Source organism: Vicia villosa, linkage group LG4 (genome assembly GCF_029867415.1).
Source record: "Vicia villosa cultivar HV-30 ecotype Madison, WI linkage group LG4, Vvil1.0, whole genome shotgun sequence".
NCBI classification, from domain to species: domain Eukaryota; kingdom Viridiplantae; phylum Streptophyta; class Magnoliopsida; order Fabales; family Fabaceae; genus Vicia; species Vicia villosa.
Genome location: NC_081183.1, coordinates 128,931,343 through 128,951,102, shown reverse-complemented (window position 1 = coordinate 128,951,102; position 19,760 = coordinate 128,931,343). Strand labels below are relative to the sequence as shown.

Below are 19,760 nucleotides of genomic sequence, written 5' to 3'. Positions count from 1 at the left end.
CATAAAAAGTATTTAACACTTGGCTTTCTTCCTTTGCATAGTTTATAGTGAGTAGCTTTGGTTCCTGGTCGAATAGTCACTTAGATGTGAATCTGACATGCAGTGTTCATGACTTATAACAAAAAAGAATAAGATTGTTTTGGCACGAAGCATGACTCTATCCATTTTTGGAAGTGTACAATTCTTATGTTCAACAATCTCATGTTGTTGAGGAGCGGTGGAGGTTGAAAACTCATGAGAAATACCTTCATACAAATAGAATTCAGAGAAATTGGAGTTCTCAAATTCCCTTCCATGATCCCTACGAATTCGAATAATCTTGTCAATTTATGTTCCTTTCTCACGCGGCAACAGTTGGCATAGGCTGTCAAAAGTGACAAAAGTTTTAGATTTATCACGAAGGAAGTAAACCAAAATATACCTTGAGAAGTCATCAACACGCTTAAATACATATCTTCTTCCACCTAGGCTTTATACTTGCATGGGTCCCATGAGATCCATGTATAGTAGCTCAATAACTCTTGAGATAGTAAGATGTTATACCCTTTTGCGTGACATACCCATGAAGTCCTGTAGTAAGCATTAATGTACTGGTAATGTTGCCGAACAGGATTTTGTGAAATATAGTTGACATGATGAACTCAGTCTTTTTGACAGATGGAACAAACTTAGATTTTGCGTTCACAGAGCTATAGTCGAACCCAATTCCTTTCATATCTCTAGCGATCTTGCCCACCCATAGAATTTCATCAAGGGTTTCATAACCTAAACTTAACATACGAACTGATTTGGTCATACCTTCAAGTTTGGAGTTTAAATGGCCAGCCTCTTACTTTAACTCGGCGATAGTGTAGCAAGATTCACTTTATCTTGAAGTAGAAAATTGATCTTAACTCTTTGTTTCTCACCAGATATGCAATGCTCTTTCCACTTAAGATATAACAACCTATATGCTTTAACAATATCATCATCTGAGAGATCTTCATCACTTAACTCTCCATCATCATGCATATTTGGCTTGGATCTTACACAAGATGTGTAGGCAACCACACTGTTTTCCTTTTCTTCTTCATTATCATCTTCAGATTTCTCATTTAACAATATGGCATCGTATCTCCTCTTTTGTTTTCTAAGGAAACTAGTACATTCCTCCTAAATGTGTTCAAGGACCTCACATTCATGGCATTGAATTCCTTTACCTTAGCTCAACTTATCTCCTTCTCCACCTTTGTGTTGAGGATTGTATTGGATGGTAGATTTTCTTTAACATTAGTTGTGACATTATTCATTGGTCTTCTGTAAAGTCTTCTCATGTTTTTACCAAATCTTTTTGAAAGTGGTTCAATAGGTTCAGTTAGGTTATCATCAATATCTTCTTCTACCTATTCATCACCATCTTCAATGTCAACTTTGGATGCCACATTTTTTTTCTTTTCTCTGATTTGTCATTGATTGCCATTTCAAAAGTGAGTAGCGAGCCAATTAGTTCAACCACTTTATAATGCTAATATCTTATGCTTCTTCAATGATTGTGACTTTTATATCAAACCTCTTTGGAAGAGATTTGAGAATTTATCTAGCCAACTTCTCTTATGATATTTTTTTACCAAGAAAAAGTGCTATTAGCTATGTCACAAAGGCGAACATTAAATTCAGCTATATTTTCATCCTCTTTCATCCTCAAATTTTAAAATTTGGTAGTGAGGAGTTGCAGTCTTAACATGCGAACTTTGGAGGTGCCTTCTTATGCAGTCTAAAAGGTAACCCAAGCTTCTTTGGTGTTGGAACAAGTATTAATAAGTCTAAAAATATATTTTGAACTCTATTGTAAATTGCATTGAAAGCACATGAGTTTCCATGAGTTTCTTCATCTTCTTCTTTTGATTCGTCACTCTCAAATTTGGGGGTGTCCGTCCTTTTATAACTACTTTCAAAGTTTTATTATCCATAGACTTGCAAAAAAAAAATCGTGCGAGCTTTTCAATAATCATAATTTGCGTCATCTAAAATAGGTGGCAAATTTAAAAATTCTCCATATTTAGCATTCTCCATTTTGAACAAAATATATAAAACCTCTAGAGCTCACACTACCAGAACAGGATGCCTGCTCAGATGCCGATTGAAATTCTTTTTTCTGGATAACAAGATGTCATATGTAACACCCGTATAATTTTAATTTTTAATTTAATTTGGATAATAATTAGAATTATTAAGGATTTTATGAAAATAACGGAGAAAAAGATGGTTTATGGCATTTGGGCCATGTGAGAGATTAGTAAAAGAGGGGGTGTGGTGTAGTAAGGTCTTTTCTAATTTTATTATTATTTTTCTTAAAATAATTGGAATTAGGAAAAGAAAGGACAGAACGTGAAAAGAGAGACTGAAGGTTTTGGAACACGAAGAACATGAAGGAGAATTGAAGAGGGAGAAACCAATCAAGAACTTTTGGCTAAGGTAAGGGGGACTCTCCATTTAATCTCTATTATCGTGTTATGGCTGATTATGTTGATTAGGAGTATTGTTTAGATCAATAGATTCTCTATTCTGATTTTACTGTTTGTGTTCATCATTGGGTTGAAATCTATGACTGTAAATCTCTAATAACTGAGTAGAATTAGGTTGTGATGAGTAAAATCGAATATAGGGTCATATACTATTGATGTTGGATGAATCCTATGCTGTTTAGAATGTGGAATTTCTGGGTTTAGACCCAAATCGCAGGCTGAAACGAATGGATTAGCGAAGAAGACAGATGGGTAAGTTGCAGGTTTTTGGAACTGTTGTCCATTCGCGTATGGTAGGCGTATGATACGCGTATGGGGGGGTGGTACGCGTATGGTACGCTCCTCAATTGTGCATCAGAATGCACCTTCTGCTGCTACGCGTATGATACGTGTATGGTGTCGGGCTGGTACGGGTATGACTTGTTGATACGCGTATGTGTGTGTTTTGTATGGAAAACTGGTTCTGCTCATACGCGTATGGTACGCGTATGGTGTGTGTGTTGTGAATTTTTGGCCCTGTTGGTACGCGTATGGCCACATTGAAATGCAAATTTTTGCTGTTTGTGAATTTAAAAGTTTGATGATGAGTATCTTTTTAAGTGCTGATCTGTTTGGAATGATGTTTGGATTATGATGATTAGAATGAGATCAATCGTATGATTAATTAATATATGATTTTATTGAATGATGTTAATATATATATATATATATATATATATTTGTGAATTTAAAAGTTTGATGATGAGTATCTTTTTAAGTGCTGATCTGTTTGGAATGATGTTTGGATTATGATGATTAGAATGAGATCAATCGTATGATTAATTAATATATGATTTTATTGAATGATGTTAATATATATATATATATATATATATATATATATATATATGTGTGTGTGTGTGTGTGTGTGTGTGTGTGTGTGTGTGTGTGTGTGTGTGTGTGTGTAGTGTGTGTGTGTGTGTGTGTGTGAACATGCCTATAATGTTGATGAATGATGATGATGAAATAAGTAAAGATGATGCTACTCATAAAATGATGATGATAAAAGTATGTTGTATATATGTTGCATGCATTCATAACCATTTGATGGGGGCTGAATCCTAATGATGAGAGGATTCAGTGAAGGGCAAGATTCCCACTGTGTGGAATCTGTGTTGGAAGGGCTGTATCTGGATGATGTTAGATCAGTCGGTGGGTGATTCTCATCGATGATGTTTGGTACCACATGCATAGTGTCAGTTTCATACATATGCATAACTTTTATAACATGAATGATGTATTTTGTGTTATGACTCGATATTTGATGAGGATGTGTATGACAGAATATCTGAATATGAAACGATTGGGTGAATGATATAACTATGATATGTTGTTATTTATGATGCAATAACATTGGTTAACTGTGATGAGACTCACCCTTACTTGTTGTCATTTTTCAGATTGAGGATAGCGGCTTGACTTGGTGAGGATTAGCTCATAAGTCGGTTTAGTAGTTGTGTCAAGTGTCATGCTCTAGTAGATGTAACACTGGGAACGCGATGTTTTGAGTTCTAGATGATAACTCTATTTGTTTTAATTATTTTTGAAGTCTGATACATTAATGATGTGATTTTGACTTAACGATTTATTTCCGCTGTGTAAACATGATAATTTGAATTATGAGTTATGTTTAGATGTCCTTGGTGAATGCATGACATATGACGAATGAGATTTTCTTTTATTATGACTTGTGACACCCTTGTTGCATGTTACTCTGATTTAATTTTGTTAATTGCTGCGGGGTATTTAGAGGGGTGTTACATCATACACAATATTGTAATAATGTGTTTGACAAGTGTAATGTGTAAAAAACATAATAAATGCAAAATGTAAAATAACATAGGCATTGATAATCAAGTTCGATACAATATCACCCACGTATGAAGGAAGTTAATCTAATGAAAGAAAATTCACTCTTAATAGTCAGACGTGCAAATTGGTGTGATTTGAATTCTCCTAGTCCAATGCTTCTTTTTCTAATGCTACCTATGAACTTCTATTCAAGATTCTCCTAAATATAAGACCCCTCTCACTTTCACTTAAACACTCCCTTAAGTGTTTGGACAATTTCAAGAGTTTATGAATGATGAAACGAAATTACAACTCAATATTCCCTTAACACAGGAATAAGACTCAAGAGTTGAGTATTAACCAAAACAAAACAAAACAAAACAAAACACAACACAATAGCAACAAAGATCCAACTTCAAAAGTCCATTAAGATTTTGGTCTTGAACGCGATTAAACTTCTTAAAAGCGCAAGAAATCAATCTTTCATTATGTTGATTGAAAATATTTGATTGATTAAATCTTAAACATATGAGAATACTTCAATTTTTTTTTTTGATACTTAGAATACTTCAAATTTAATCTTGCTAAAAGTGATTATGAAAGAAAACTTCTTTATTCAAAAAGCACACAAAAATTTAAATTCTAATCAAACATAAAAGGAAACATATCCTTAAAAGCTCGATAAACTACTTTGGGCGAAACAAGATGTCTCATAGAATATAGAGCATTATGGTTAACAAGTAGCTTCCTTATTTAATTAAAGAGAAATGCTAACCAGTGTTCTTAGGGCACTCTTTAAGTGCGTTAAAAAATACATTAAAAATTAAAATATTGACTTTTATAAATAATTATTTTTTATTTAATATATTTAAAGAGTGCCCTGAAGACACCGATTAGCAACACTCTTAATCAAATAAAGAACACAAAACTTTTTTTTTTTATAACAAGAACACAAAACATTAGAATGGAAAAGACAAATGAATTGCTATTATTTCCATTGGGCCTATTATGTTGGACAAGCTGAATCTTTGCCAAATTAGGTCAAACCACCCCTCATTTTTTGCAACCATAGTCAATATTTCCTGCACCTCCGCCGTGTTGGTAGATTCTAACGCCATGGACATAGCCACCCCTGTAACTACCGCTATTCTTCTCTCTTCCGTCTCACTTCTCAGCATCGAACAACTTATGAACTAAATGCATTTTTAACGAGTTATGATCAAAGTGCAAAAATGAAAAATGGCAACAATTATAATTTCTCTCTTCCTCAAAACACCATATAATAATCTAAAACCGTTAAAAATTTCCATTATCAAATAATCAACAACTATACAAACCTACGATCAAAGAAGCATCAACTTAAAACTAACAAGAGTAAGATAAACCGTCCAAGCCAAACACGGTTTAGCCAAATCCTTAGCAAACGGATTAACCTTCCTAAACCTCAAATAACAAATCAAAAGCGTAACACAATTAACCGCACCCGAAACCGCCGCAACCGCATAAGCATTCATAACAAGAACAAGAGGATGCCAAACAATGCTCAAAGAGATATGCGCTACGTAGAAACACAACGCATCCGATTCGCCTTTGAATCCACCGTCGGCCCAAACCAACCATGCAGCCAGTCCCATGCACAGAGATGAGCCCAAGGTTGCTGAGTGAATGTACCAAAGTGGTGCAAACCAGAAGGGTTTGGATAAAACATTGTACCGTTTGCTTGAGCCGAAGAGGATGATTATTGTTAGGGTTATGGCGAAGGGAATTGTTATTCCTATTGCTAGGGAACGTAGGGCTCTTTTGGCTTGGGATTTCTTTGTTTCATGCAAGGTTTGAGAAGCCATGGAGTTTTGTTTCTGGTTTTGGTTTTTCTCTCTCATGGGGATGTGATTAGAGAAGAGTGAAAATAATTTTATGGAGAGATTAAATCGGTAAATGAATGTTTTGGAGTGAAATTAGGAGAAGGTTAACTAAAGAATAGTTATCACTAATCATCGAAATTTAAGGTTAGAATAGCTTTTTGTTATTGATTGATACAGGGCCCGTTTGTTTTGGCTTTTTTTAAAAATGATTTTTATAGTGTTATCAAATTTTGCGAATTTTTTTTTTACAAAGAAATTTTTTATAAAAGCTTCAAATGAAAAATCTATTTGAATAGTTATTCTTAAAATGTGATTTTAGGTATTTCATTTATTTATGGGGAAAAAATTTGGATATCAAAATTTCAAAAAATCACTTAATTTTGAAGCTATTTCAAATAGATTTTCATAAAAATCATTTTTGAAATGCAACTTTTTGAAAAGATTATGATTTTGACTAAGTTTTGGTCTTCAATTATGTATGTTTATGTTATATAATGTCAAATTAAGTGTTTCATTTTAGAAAAAACGAATATAAAAAAACTTGTAATATTTTGAAAAACGGTTTTAGAAAATCTATTTTCAAAAATACAAAGAAAAAATCCATTTTTTTAAAGCTGAAACAAACTGGCCCACACTTAAATGAGTTAAGTAATTCGAGAAATTTTGTGAGAGAATTTTATTATCTTAAACCTTGTTTTTGAAACATTCTCATAAGAAAAACTATTTTGATCATATTTTGGGTTTGTTATTATATATTTTTAATAAAAACAAATTTGTATATTTACAAAATTACTTTTGAAAATTTTATTAGTTTGTAATAAAAAGTTAATAGACGATTTGTTTCCATGTTTGCAATAGCCAAAATCGCATGTCTATCAGAAATTAGTATTTAGAGCTTTAGAAAATCATGGTAAAATATGCATTGAATCCTGAAAAAGAAAAATTAAGATTTAATGCAAATACGACGGTGAAAAACAGTTTTATATTATTAGTGAAATCATAACCGTTAATTTTTATAAAAATATGTTAATTTTTATAAAAATATGTTATTTTTAAATCACATCTAAAGTATTTCTTTTTAAGGGTTGTGATTCAATGACTGTGTAAAATGATTATAAAAATAATAATTTTAAAATAAAGTTAGTTTATTATATATTATAAAAAATAAAATCTAATCATTTATAAATTAATTTTTAGAGGCTATTTTAAAAAAAATAAATATTATTTTGAGCTCGTTGGTTACATATATGAAAATGATTTTGATAATTAATACTTTAGATACTTTTGAAAGAAATATTTAATATAATATAAGTAGTTTCGCATTTATTTATAATGAAAATATTACTTTGAATTTTTTATAACGTAAGTGATTTTTAAAAGGAAGATACTAAAATCAACTTTTTATTTGATGGAAATTTTAGATTGTTTTCTTCAGTTTTTTATTTTATTTTAAAGTTCATGGTTAATACCACTTTTGATCATTGCTATATAAGGTAAATTCAGTTTTACTCTGTAAACAAAAATTCTATCTAACCTTTCGGACTCTTCACTTTTGGTAAGTTTCTAAGTTTTTCGCTATAATATGTTATCATCATCTTCATCACTAGAGATGTCAATCAGGATAGAGAATGTTCGGAGGATTCTTTCTTATTCTCCATTTCTCCGTCCAATCTTTCCGTTCTCGTCCCCGATTTTCATTACAAATTTTTCTTTCTATATCTCCATCCTCACAATTTCCATATAGATCCACGAAGATTAAATCTTCAAAAAATTTATATAATTTTTAATCAAAACTATAACATTAGTATTTCGTTATATTTTCTTTAAAAAATTTACATATATTTTGCATCTTTCTTTTTAAAAAAATAAAAATATCAATAAAAAAAAAATACATAAACATTTATAATTGTTAATATTATTTTCTATAAAAAAAATTCAACAAAACATGTTGCTATGACGCACAAACATATATTAATTAATCTTAATTTTTAATATATTAAATTTTTTATTAAAAAAACATATAAAATTATATAATTAAATATTATATATATGGAAAAAACTTAGACATAATTTCTTAGGTGTGGTTTATATTATTTTTTTAAAATAAAAATATGACAAGTGGATAATTTTCTCCTACACATATGTAATTTCCTCCTATATTTACTCTTTAAAGAATATTTAAATACATTTGTCATATTTTTATATGAGAATATGAAAATGAATCTGAACCATTAGATTTTAAAATAAATGGTGGAGATTATGTGATTAATCTGCGGGGCGGATGATACTTTCTCAATCCCCGCTTCAAAGTGTCATCGGAGGACCTTTTCCCTCCAGCCCCATTCGCACGGGGGAAAATTTCCTTACTTCAAAGCTCTAAACAGATAATCTCCAAACGGATCCCCATTAACATATGCAATTTACCCATATCCATCACACTGATTAACCACGCTTTAGCTCCAAATAGATAATCTCCATGTTTCTCTTCTTTTAGAATAAATTTGGGAAAATCTCTAGAATAACTTCTTTAAATTCGTACACTTTCACGAGCAAACTTTACACCATGAAATTTAAGGAGTGTATATGAGTTGATTGGAGTGGGTTTTGGATAACCTCATACCCAACTTGTTCGTATTTTAATGAGTTGGATTTCTTGTCCAACCCATAATTTCATAGATTTTGTCTTGCCATTCTCTATAATTTTCGTATTTGCTAAAATAATGTTATCATTATATTCTTATCCCAAAATTACAATTGGTCAAAACAACTCATTCTGATTGAAGCTATAATTTTCACAAAAATTGGTACTGCTGGCAAAAAGCTCGGGTATAAATTTTACTAAAATTGGTTAAATTTTGTATTTTTACTGCATTTTTAAAAATTTGGTATAGGTTTTTATCGAATTTTTAAAAAATCTGGTGCATTTATATCGTGTTTGTTTAAAAATCTATTTTATTTACGGAATTTTTGGAAAATCCAACAAAATTTTCAGATATATTAAAAGAAGTAGGAAATAATTGAATTTCTTAAAATTTTCTTATAACAAATTTTTAGCCCATTTTGAAAATTTTGGTAGTTCATTCAACATGTTTTTTTTGTGCGCTCATAAGGTGGATGGTTCCTCTATAGATTTTACATTGATTATGGATTGTGAGAGGAGGAAACTACAAGAAGAAGAATTTCTCTCAAAAACTTTTAGTATGAAAGTTAAATATATATTTAAGCTGAGATTTGTGTCAAGTGATAGCGGTTGGAAGGTGATAGTTAGGAGTGGAATTCACAATCATGAACTAACTACGAATGGAGGTGATCATGACATGTTAGGTCGTTTAAAACATAATGAAATATAGTTTGTGAATGACATGACAAAATACAACATGACTCCTAGGTACATAGTTAATGCTTTTAAAGATAGAGATCTAAAAAATCTAACGAGTGTTACACATGTGTATAAGGCAAGATCTACATACAAAACGAGCAAGAGAGGTCCATTGACTGAAATGCAACATTTGTTGAGTCTAATTCATGATGAGAGATATATGTATTAGACCAAAAACACTGACAAATCAAATGTTATTGATATATCTTTTGGACACATCACGTTTAAGTGAAGTTGTTGAACATGTTTCAATTAACGCTGATTTTTTATCTATATTAATATATAAAAATCAATTACTACCAAATTCCCTTAATTACCCTAATCACAATCAATTAAACATGGTTTTACATACCCTTGAGCGTCATTTTACATCTAATCATGATTACATTCCAACATCCAATTTAATGCAAAACTTCTTTATTGGAACACGCTTTTTTTATTGCATCGGTGCATTTTCATTGGGTCATGCAGACATAGAGCCAAGTGAAGTCTGCATAATTTCAAATTTGCATACCCTTTTCCATTCCTCTCATTCAATTTTGTTTGCCTCTTGAATCCTATAATAACTACATAATGCATCTCTCATCCACAAGTTCAATCTCTCCTTCAACCCTAAACCCATTTGCTTTATTCTATACACAACAGTCCATTCCAATTCCTTCCCACCAATTATAAAGTAAAGTTGTTTTTCACCTTCCTATACATCTTTTCAGATCCTTTCAATCTTTCTTTTGTCTTTGGTTTACACCTAAGTTCTACATATTCTTCTTCTTTCTCCATTATAGCAAGGAGAAGTTTTCTTTAAATCTTTCTTCCATCCTTTTTTCGTCTACACCCTTTTGGCCAGAATTTTTCTTCTTTCTTCTGCTGTCATCATGTTTATGTTTCATCTTTTATATAATTTTTCCTAATGCGATGCTTTCATTTATTCATTTCGGTGTTTCTGTTAAACACATAATGGGCTGAATTTTTTCGCTGATTATTTGTTTCGTTGTTGTTATCGCTTAGAAGATGGAAAAAAACAAGATTCAAATTTTTGCTAACCATAAATTGTTGTTGTTTGTTGTTATGCTTAGATTGAGAGATGAGGGGATTGTTTTTACATGAGGATAGAAGCAGAGTTGGAAGAGGGAGGAAGTTAGCGCAACCCAGTGGAGAAAGTGAGAATCGATGAGAAATTAAAGTTAATCGATGAAAAATTTAAGTTGAGAGAATGTGATATTGCTGATTGCTTTTTTTCAAATTATGCTTTTTAATTGGTTTGTTAATTGTTATTATTTTAATTTAATGTGAACTTTTTGTAAAACTATATGCATTTTATTATTGTGTTATATTTTTCACGTGATTGATGCCAATGTAATGAAGACATTTTCCTTTATTCCATTTTTAATAATTACAATTAAGAAAAAATTTGATGTTACATAATATGAATTATAATTTATTATTTATAATAAAGTAGTATCCATATATTATATTATTCATTGATTTGGTTTTATGTATTTTAGTTTATAAATGATTCTTATTCCGCTAACAAATGACTGTAAACATTTTTTCAACTAACAAATGACTTAAACAGTAATATGCTTTGTTTAAACAGTAATATGCTTTGTATCATGATTGAGATTGAGATTTACTTTGCACGCATGCTGTCTTTTTAACTTCAAAACTGTCAAACTTGCTTATTCCAATTAACTTTTCAAAAGTGTGAAACTTACCCATGCCAATATATTGACCTGCTTTTTAGATTCCTAAGATTTTACACTATTTTGCAAGTTTTTAACTCAATATATTTGCTTATAAATGTCTTACCTAATATATACCACAATCTATTACTATTTCCCTTTTCAGGGATGTGATGCAATCTCTATTCCATTCACTAAGATATATGATAATATCATTTTAGATAATCATTGATTTGTAAAAATAAAATTGACTGTGTAACAAAATATATCATTGTTGTCATGTTTTAATAATCAAAGTTATTTTGATTAAATTATTTTTTAATGGTGTAACAAAACATTTACCATGGTTGTCATGTTTTAATAATCAAAGTTATTTTGGTTAAATTACTTTTTAATATTGTAATCATGAAAAAAAATTAAATTGATTGATATTTTAATTGTATATATAGCGTAATTTTATTTTTAACATTTCATTGGTCTCTTAAAAATTATATGCAATTATTTTGAAAAATTTATTTTTGAATTTATGATTGAAATCTTCATATACGGTTAAATATTGAAATCAAAATAAAATATTTTATTTTGTGTTTAATTGATATGCACGGTCAGTGTAAATCACAACCATTTACAAATATTATTTTATAAATAAATAAAATAAAAGTCAAAATTCAATAAATATTTAATATAATAAAATTGAATACCACTAAATTTATAACCATGGCTTACATTAATTGCTTAACTTAATTAATTATTACACTTAATTTTACAATGTTTTAACGTGTAGAATTTCAAAAGACTCAAATTTGCATTGGAAACATTCTACCCTTTCTCATTCTTTTACAAGGTAATTAATTTTTTATTAAATACAAATACTTAATAGTTTTTTTAACCATCATTATTACTAATTGTTCCTTAACACGGTACAATGCAGATTTTAAAAGTGACTTAATATTTTTCAAATCAAGTTCAAAATACACTGCTCAATGTATACATGAACAGAAAAATCATAATAAAAGTTAGAAGGCCTATGGAAAAGTAAATGATTTTGAACAACACTTTAAATTTTAAAGTCATAGGTCAGATAGTTGAGCACTATTCTCTATCCCAACTATGGAGTGAATAGTAATTATCCTCATGTGACTTTGTGAAGAGCTGGATACATATGAAGATGTTATTGTTATTAAAGAGTTTGTTATTCATTTTTATTTAATTACATGTTGTTAAATATGTTATATAAAATCAATAAAATTGATTGAAATCAAATTTAATCAATATGATAGGTTTAATTAATTTGTAAATAAAATAAAATAAATTTAAATGTATAGGAATAAAATGTAAAACATATTTCATTTTAAAATTTATTTCACATGAATGGTATTGAATACCAATTAATATAACCATTTGATTTCTAACCAATAAATATATTTGATCACTTATTTGTCTACATTATTAATCTTCTTTTATATGAATTCTACTAAAGATACACACACCATAAAGAAATGTATGAGATATCTAATAATAATTATGAAATTATTTCTTATAGCAATCATAGAAAATAGAGGAATAGAATTAAACAATATGAATAATTTTTCAAATAATAATTTTAATCATTAAAGTTTCTAATCGAATATAATTATTATTACAGTTTTGAAAATATTATTAACAGATTTCATTTTTTTCTTATTTTCACAAGTGTTATTGTGAAAAAGATTAATCAAAATGATAATATGATACTATTTAAAGATTAATTAATAAAATAAATCTATTAAATATATTAACCATTTTTTAAATTAACATATTTAATGTAATCTACTTTTAATACAATGAAGTAAGTATACTATCAATTTTACTTAATTATCATAATTAAAATAATTTAATAATCTTTTTTAGTACCTAAATGTCATTTTGCGTTAAAAATTTATTAATTAAAAATTAATTCTATTATAATTATTATTAATGACAGACTAATTAATAGTATAAATAAATTCAAATAAGTGATTGAGATATATAAGGAAAATGTAAGAATATCTCTTCTTAGGGGGGTGTGAAAAAAATTAGGCGTTAATAGAGGTGCTAAGTATTGGGTTTTAATATATTAAAGATTCTCACACAAAATTCATAAATGAATGGAGAGTTTATATATTTCAATTCTATGAATCACTTCTATTTCACACAAAATCGAGATTGATTTATCTAAAGTTAGAAACTCCAAATGTTTTATTCTTTCTATTAACAAATAAAAAAAATTAATTTAATTTTTAAATCAAATTATACTAAAATAGTAGAGATAAGTGAATTATATTAAAGTCAATTATAGATAAAATATTCTTTTTCAACAGCAAATCAAATCAGTTAGCTTATTAGATTTTTTGTAATAAAAAATATTAAAAATTTAATTTTTATTATTTATTTTAAATCAATTAAAAATAAGTTTTTGGAAACATGATTTTAGGTTAAATCATTTTTATGATAATGAGATTTAATTTAAAAGTGGGTTAATTGAGAACGTGAATATTAGATTTTTTTAAGGGAAAGTTAAATTAAAAAGCTAAATACAAAATAATTATTTTAGAAAAGTGAAAAGATATTTACTTCAAGACAATCTGCATCAGTCATCATACATATTTTTTAGTGTAGAAAAGTTGTATTTTCTCATACATTGATAAGTGTTGTGTTGTATTTTGGTCTAATTTGTTGTAACAAACTAATAAAATATGATTTCTTTTATAAATTTTTTAAACAAAAATATCATATACCTGATAAAAAAATGATATATATTATTATTACATGATACAAATAAAAATAAAATTGACATGAAAAAATGTTAGCATTTATTTATGATAAGATGTTAACATTTATTCTAAAAGTTGATACATATATTTGTTTTTATTAAAAAACATGAGAAAAGAAAATTATGATTGATGAATAAACAAATTTTTTTATGAAAGACACAAATTTATTTCTTTTTTATATTTAAAACAAAAGGCCAAGATATCAACTATTATATATTTATTTACTATTTATAAAAATATTATATATAAGTAGTGTACATCCTCATATTTAATTTTTTTAAAAAAACTTTTAATATATTTAATTGAAAAAAAATGGGTACATGAATTTCACGGGAGAGTTTAAAATTGGGATTGCAATTTTCTCACGTAAAATTTCAAAAGGAAGGATAAGATTTCACGGGAGAGTTTAACTACGATTCTCTCATATAAAAATTTCACCAAAAATAAAGTGTCTTCATGGTTCAGAAGACCATCTTAAATTCCAATAAATTAAATATATGATTCACTGAAGTTCAATGGAGAGTTAAAAAAGAATTAGGATTTGATTTAATTCATAAATTAAATATGATTTTTCAATTTATTTATTTCAATCTAAATTAAAAATTAACTACACACAAATAATTATAAAATCATTATTTCATTTTATTTCATTTTATTCCTTCAATTGTATTTTTTCATCATCAACCCATATTAGCATGCCTTATGTCTTTAATATTTGACAATATCTAAAAACAATCATTATTTCTTTTGCATGCTACAAGTTTTCCAATCAATTCCAATATCTAAAAGTAATCATTACGGTTAATTAATCATAACAAAATGAAATTCATATAACTCTCTACCTTCCATACAATATCAACAAATATATAGTACCTTGACATAATTCAAATTCAAATAGAGGAATCAGTATAAAATAATTGTAAATAATTAAACATACAAATTTTTTTGTATAGAATTAAAAATTAAAAATTAAATGCATATAACACCTTTCAATACGCATTATTGTATCTTTCCCATTGAAAATAGTTGACATTAATTCTAATTTATATTCATTTCTTTAATATCTATAAAAATAATATTTGACATTAATTCTAATTTATATTCATTTCATTAAATATATCAAATATAAAGAAAGAGTTGGTATATAAATCTTTTTCTGTCAAGATTATAAATAAAATTATAAGTTATTTTTTATTTAATAAATGTTCTATTTTTTGTTATTGGATATGCAATTTAAATTAAATATTTTTGCTGTTTTTATTCCATTACATTAGTATTTTTGATTCGGTATGAGTAGCTAACACAAATATGAGAAATTAACGACATATATATGTGATAAGTAACATTAATATTAATAATATACATCTTTTGTACAAATTTTTCTTTGGTAAATCAAATTAAATATATATTTAAAGTTAAATAATGAGATTTAAATGTGTTGCATTGAATTATAATATCTCATTTCATTATTTTTTGTTTCTTGACTTATATAGATGTTATAATTTTTTTTGCAATTTTTTATTTTGATAATTTAAATTTGCAATTTGAATCATGCTCATAAAAAGGCGGGTAGACATACTAGGGGTGGGAGGCCATAAAAATTGTTGATAATGTGCGTCTGCGGAAAAAAAAGGCGGGTAGACATTTTTTTTACTTTTTATCAAGACCTATATTTTTTCAGAGTTAAAATTGTAATCAACAATAATAATTAATTATCTCTAATATTATTTTAATTTTTATCCAACATAAATTAAAACAACTACAAATTGATAAATTAAATTAATATTGATATGATAATCATCATTGAAGAAATTATTTTGCTTAATTAATATATATTTTAATATAATACTTTAACCATAACCATATTATATTTATTTAATATTTATACCGACTTTACGTGACCCGTGCGGGCGCACGGGTCCTTTACTAGTTATACATACAAAACAAAAAGTCATGGTTTCCTAATTTCCCCCCCTTTATTTACATTGATGAATGCCATGGAAGTTGTGTTCCTATTATAAAATATTTGCACATACATATATATTTGCATACATTTGTTATTTCGTCAATTTTATTATTTAATGATTGTATTATTGTATGAATACATTTTTATATGTACGTATATTTTTGTATGAATATTTTACAATATTTATTGATTTTATGATATAAAATGATAAATTTAAAATTTAAATATAGAAAACTTTATTTTACAACTAATTACATTTTTAAAATACATCACATTTTAAAAAAAAAGTTTCACTAAGTCACATATATTTTCTTGGACGAATTTAACCTGTGATCTAAAATTAAAACTTGGTATCCCAATTTTTTCATAATACCAAAAATGCCTTGATAAAAAGAAAATAAAATGGTCGAACGAAATTTTTGATAAATTATAATTTTGTATGGCAATTTTAAAATGTGCAAAATTTCCAGTAAATATTCTATTTTTATAATTTTCAGTAAATTCTCTCAGAAATTGTAAAATTTATGGGAAAATTTTCCGACCACTCTCATTTTTCCAATATGTTACTTATTTTTTCTAAAGAATTTTTGATATCGGTTTGAGAGATTTAAAATTTGCAATTTTGAAAATGATAGAAACTTTGAGTAAGTTAAAGTCTCTTTTCTTCTATACCCAATTTTTGCTAGTACATTTTGTGAAACTGATTGGGCTTATGTTCCAAAACCCGGCCCATTAAAACAAAAAAGAGTTTTTAGGGTTTGGGATTTATAATAGCTTTGTATCCCCTTCCTGTCACTGCCTCCGTCTTCAATCCTTCATCGCCGATTCTCTTCTGGTCCGTCTCTTCTTCCTCGCAATCGATATTTGTGGTCTTCATTCTCTTTCAAACTCGAAATACGTTTCTAATATCTCCTTCGTTATATTTTGATTCAGGTTTGTCTCGTTTTTTTCAAGGCTATTTCACAACAAACCTCAAGATGCAGAACGATGAAGGACAAATCACCGAGCTCTACATTCCTAGGAAGTGGTATATATACTTTGATCATTTTTAATTTAGTTTTGAAATTTTAGGGTTAGGTTCGTTTTTTTGTTAGGGTTATTGATTTTGAACTGTGTTTGTTGATTTTTGTTTCAGTTCTGCTACAAACAGATTGATTACTGCTAAGGATCATGCTTCCGTTCAGATTAACGTCGGTCATTTGGATGAGAGCGGTGTCTACAATGGTCACTTCTCTACCTTTGCTCTATGTGGCTTCACTCGCGCTCAGGTAAAAAATTTCTCCTATATTTTGCACTTTTGTTGTTATTTCTTTAGTTATATTGATTTAGGGGAGATAATTAATTAGGGTTTTGCATGTTACTCCCTAATATGATTAATTAGGGTTTTGTATGTAGATTAATTGTTAATTTTCTGTGTATTTTTTTAATACAATAAAGTTTGAGTGGTCTAATTGAATTTTGCAGTAGTTTTGTTATGAAGTTGAATTGCTTTTGGGTTAACCTTAAGTTTTGTATGTCGACTTTTTTATTGTCATTGTGTTATGTCTGAATAGAATTTGAATAATGTTTAGTTTAAATGGTTGATTCTGTTTATGCTATTCATATATAACCTGATTTTGATTAAAATTTATTTGTTTGTTGATTTTTTTTGGCCTAAATTCCTTTCATTTGTTTTATATGTCATGTGGTTTTAATTGCACAAACTATTACTTTCAGGGTCTTTTAGTGCTTCAATTTGATTTTTTTTCAGAAGCTTAACTTTTTTTTAAATATATTTTAAGATATAGCTGTTTCCTTGCTAAAATATTCAAATAATGAGTTTGGTTTCTTTACATATATTGCAAGTTTGTCAGCTGTAATATAGAATGGCAGATATTTTATAGGAATTTGAGTAATTTTTTTTTTGTAATGCCGAGTGTTTTACCACCAAACTTTGTGAAAGATAACACTATCTTCTGAAACATAATCAAATTATAGCATTGTTGTTTCATAAAAAGTATAGTCAAATGTTGCCTTTTAGATTCCTGCTCTTGCTTAAACTTGACATACTTTCTGTATAATCAGTGTATGTGTTCTGCTCTTGCTTGATCTTTACGTACTTTCTGTATAATCAGTGTATGTGTTCTGATTTCTCTCTGGCCTTAACATGCTTTGATGTTTTATTAATACCCTTTAATTTCAGGGAGATGCTGACAGTGGAATTGACCGTCTGTGGCAGAAAAAGAAAACCGAACTTAAGCAATAGATGGTGTGATTACCTCTTTGTTGTGTTTCTTTTTGACAGATTTATGGGTTGAGTTCCCACCTTTTCCTTAGAGATATTGAATTATTTTGATCTATGTATTGCAATACTTATTTTGAATTTACTTTTGGTACCTTCAATGCATTTGTCTAAATTGCTTTATAACTTATTTCTTCAAATATATTTGGTTTTTCTGTGATGTTTAAGGTTGATTTATCTACTGTCACCCTTTGAAAGTTTAACTTTAAACACATTCAGATCTAAACAATCAATTATTATCTCAGCTAACGTTTTTTAAAATCAAATGAACTACATCAAATATACATTTGCTATGCTCTACCTATGGGTTATATCGACTGAATGGAAATAAAATATTTTTAATTGCTTGAACTAAATTGTTTAACTTTTCTTGTTATGATTAATTATTCTAAACTCCAACAATTTTCTATTTTCATTCATGTACTATACTACTTTCAAAATCTTCCCTTTTGAAAATAAAATGCTAAATGCCTCCTAACTTAAAAGTAACGCATACTCCCTGTAATCTTATTGTTGTTTCTTAAAAAGAAAATACTTCTGATAAAATCTGTAAATCAAAATATGTAAACCAAAAAGCAAGTCACTTATATGCATAAATAATTCAGGAGTTGCTTTATTTGACTTTGTTGGGTTGAATATGAACGTAGATAAATTTAGAAGAAGGGTATAGATCTTATCAACTTTTTTTAACAAGAATTGTTTTTAAAATATTTTCTAAAATTAAAGTTTAAAATGCACATAAATGGAAGTTTCTTTTTAAAATGAAATTTAAAAAGTTTTTAAAGATAATTACGCAATTGAATTGAATTGATGTACAGACGAATGCAATGATAACAAAATTATGATGAATCAGCTAATCAGCAATATAATAATTTATCTAATTAGATTCAAACAAAAATGTTTGAATAGAATTTTGTACATTGATACGACAATATATAATTATAATTTTCTAGAATAATCACAAGATCTAATTAGATTCAATATATAATTATAATTTTCTAGAATAATCATAAGATCTAATTAGATTCAAACAAAAATGTTTGAATAAAATATTATAAATTGATACAACAATATAGAATTATATTTTTCTAGAATACTCACCAGAGAAAATGTTAACAGGACTCTAACACAAACTTAAACATTAAAACGTTAAATGTAACAAACTCAATCACATGCAAATTAGGAAGAAAATAAGACTTAAAAATATAAAAATTCTATAAAAAAAATTAATAAATAAGAGATATAGAAAATATATACCAAAATTTATATTGGTCTAATACATCATCTTCCCTTCTACCTAGTTCAGTCTCTGATGCATATTAGAAAATTTGCAAGTGTCTTTTGATACAATAGATAACCAACAAACAAACTTAAAACTTAAAGACAATTGTGCTAAACAACATATATTTGAATCTTGATTCTTCTTCTACTGTATGTAAGTATCAGATATGCCTAAGAGGGGGG

The 19,760-nt window shown here is 27.8% G+C and overlaps 2 protein-coding genes across 2 annotated transcripts; one reads left to right on the top strand and one right to left on the bottom strand.

The window, feature by feature from the left end:
* Positions 1-5,339: 5,339 nt before the first annotated feature.
* On the bottom strand, positions 5,340-6,198 carry LOC131599659 (translocator protein homolog). The gene has a single exon (XM_058871944.1). It carries the CDS (start codon positions 6,176-6,178, stop codon positions 5,678-5,680), a length of 501 nt encoding a protein of 166 aa, XP_058727927.1. The 5' UTR covers positions 6,179-6,198; the 3' UTR covers positions 5,340-5,677.
* A 10,588-nt stretch (positions 6,199-16,786) lies between these two features.
* LOC131599658 (small ribosomal subunit protein eS21y-like) lies at positions 16,787-18,422 on the top strand. Its single transcript, XM_058871943.1, has 4 exons — positions 16,787-16,850; positions 16,949-17,042; positions 17,151-17,283; positions 18,198-18,422. The coding sequence occupies exons 2-4, from the start codon at positions 16,993-16,995 to the stop codon at positions 18,258-18,260; spliced, it is 246 nt and encodes an 81-aa protein (XP_058727926.1). The 5' UTR covers positions 16,787-16,850; positions 16,949-16,992; the 3' UTR covers positions 18,261-18,422.
* The last annotated feature ends 1,338 nt before the right edge of the window (positions 18,423-19,760 follow it).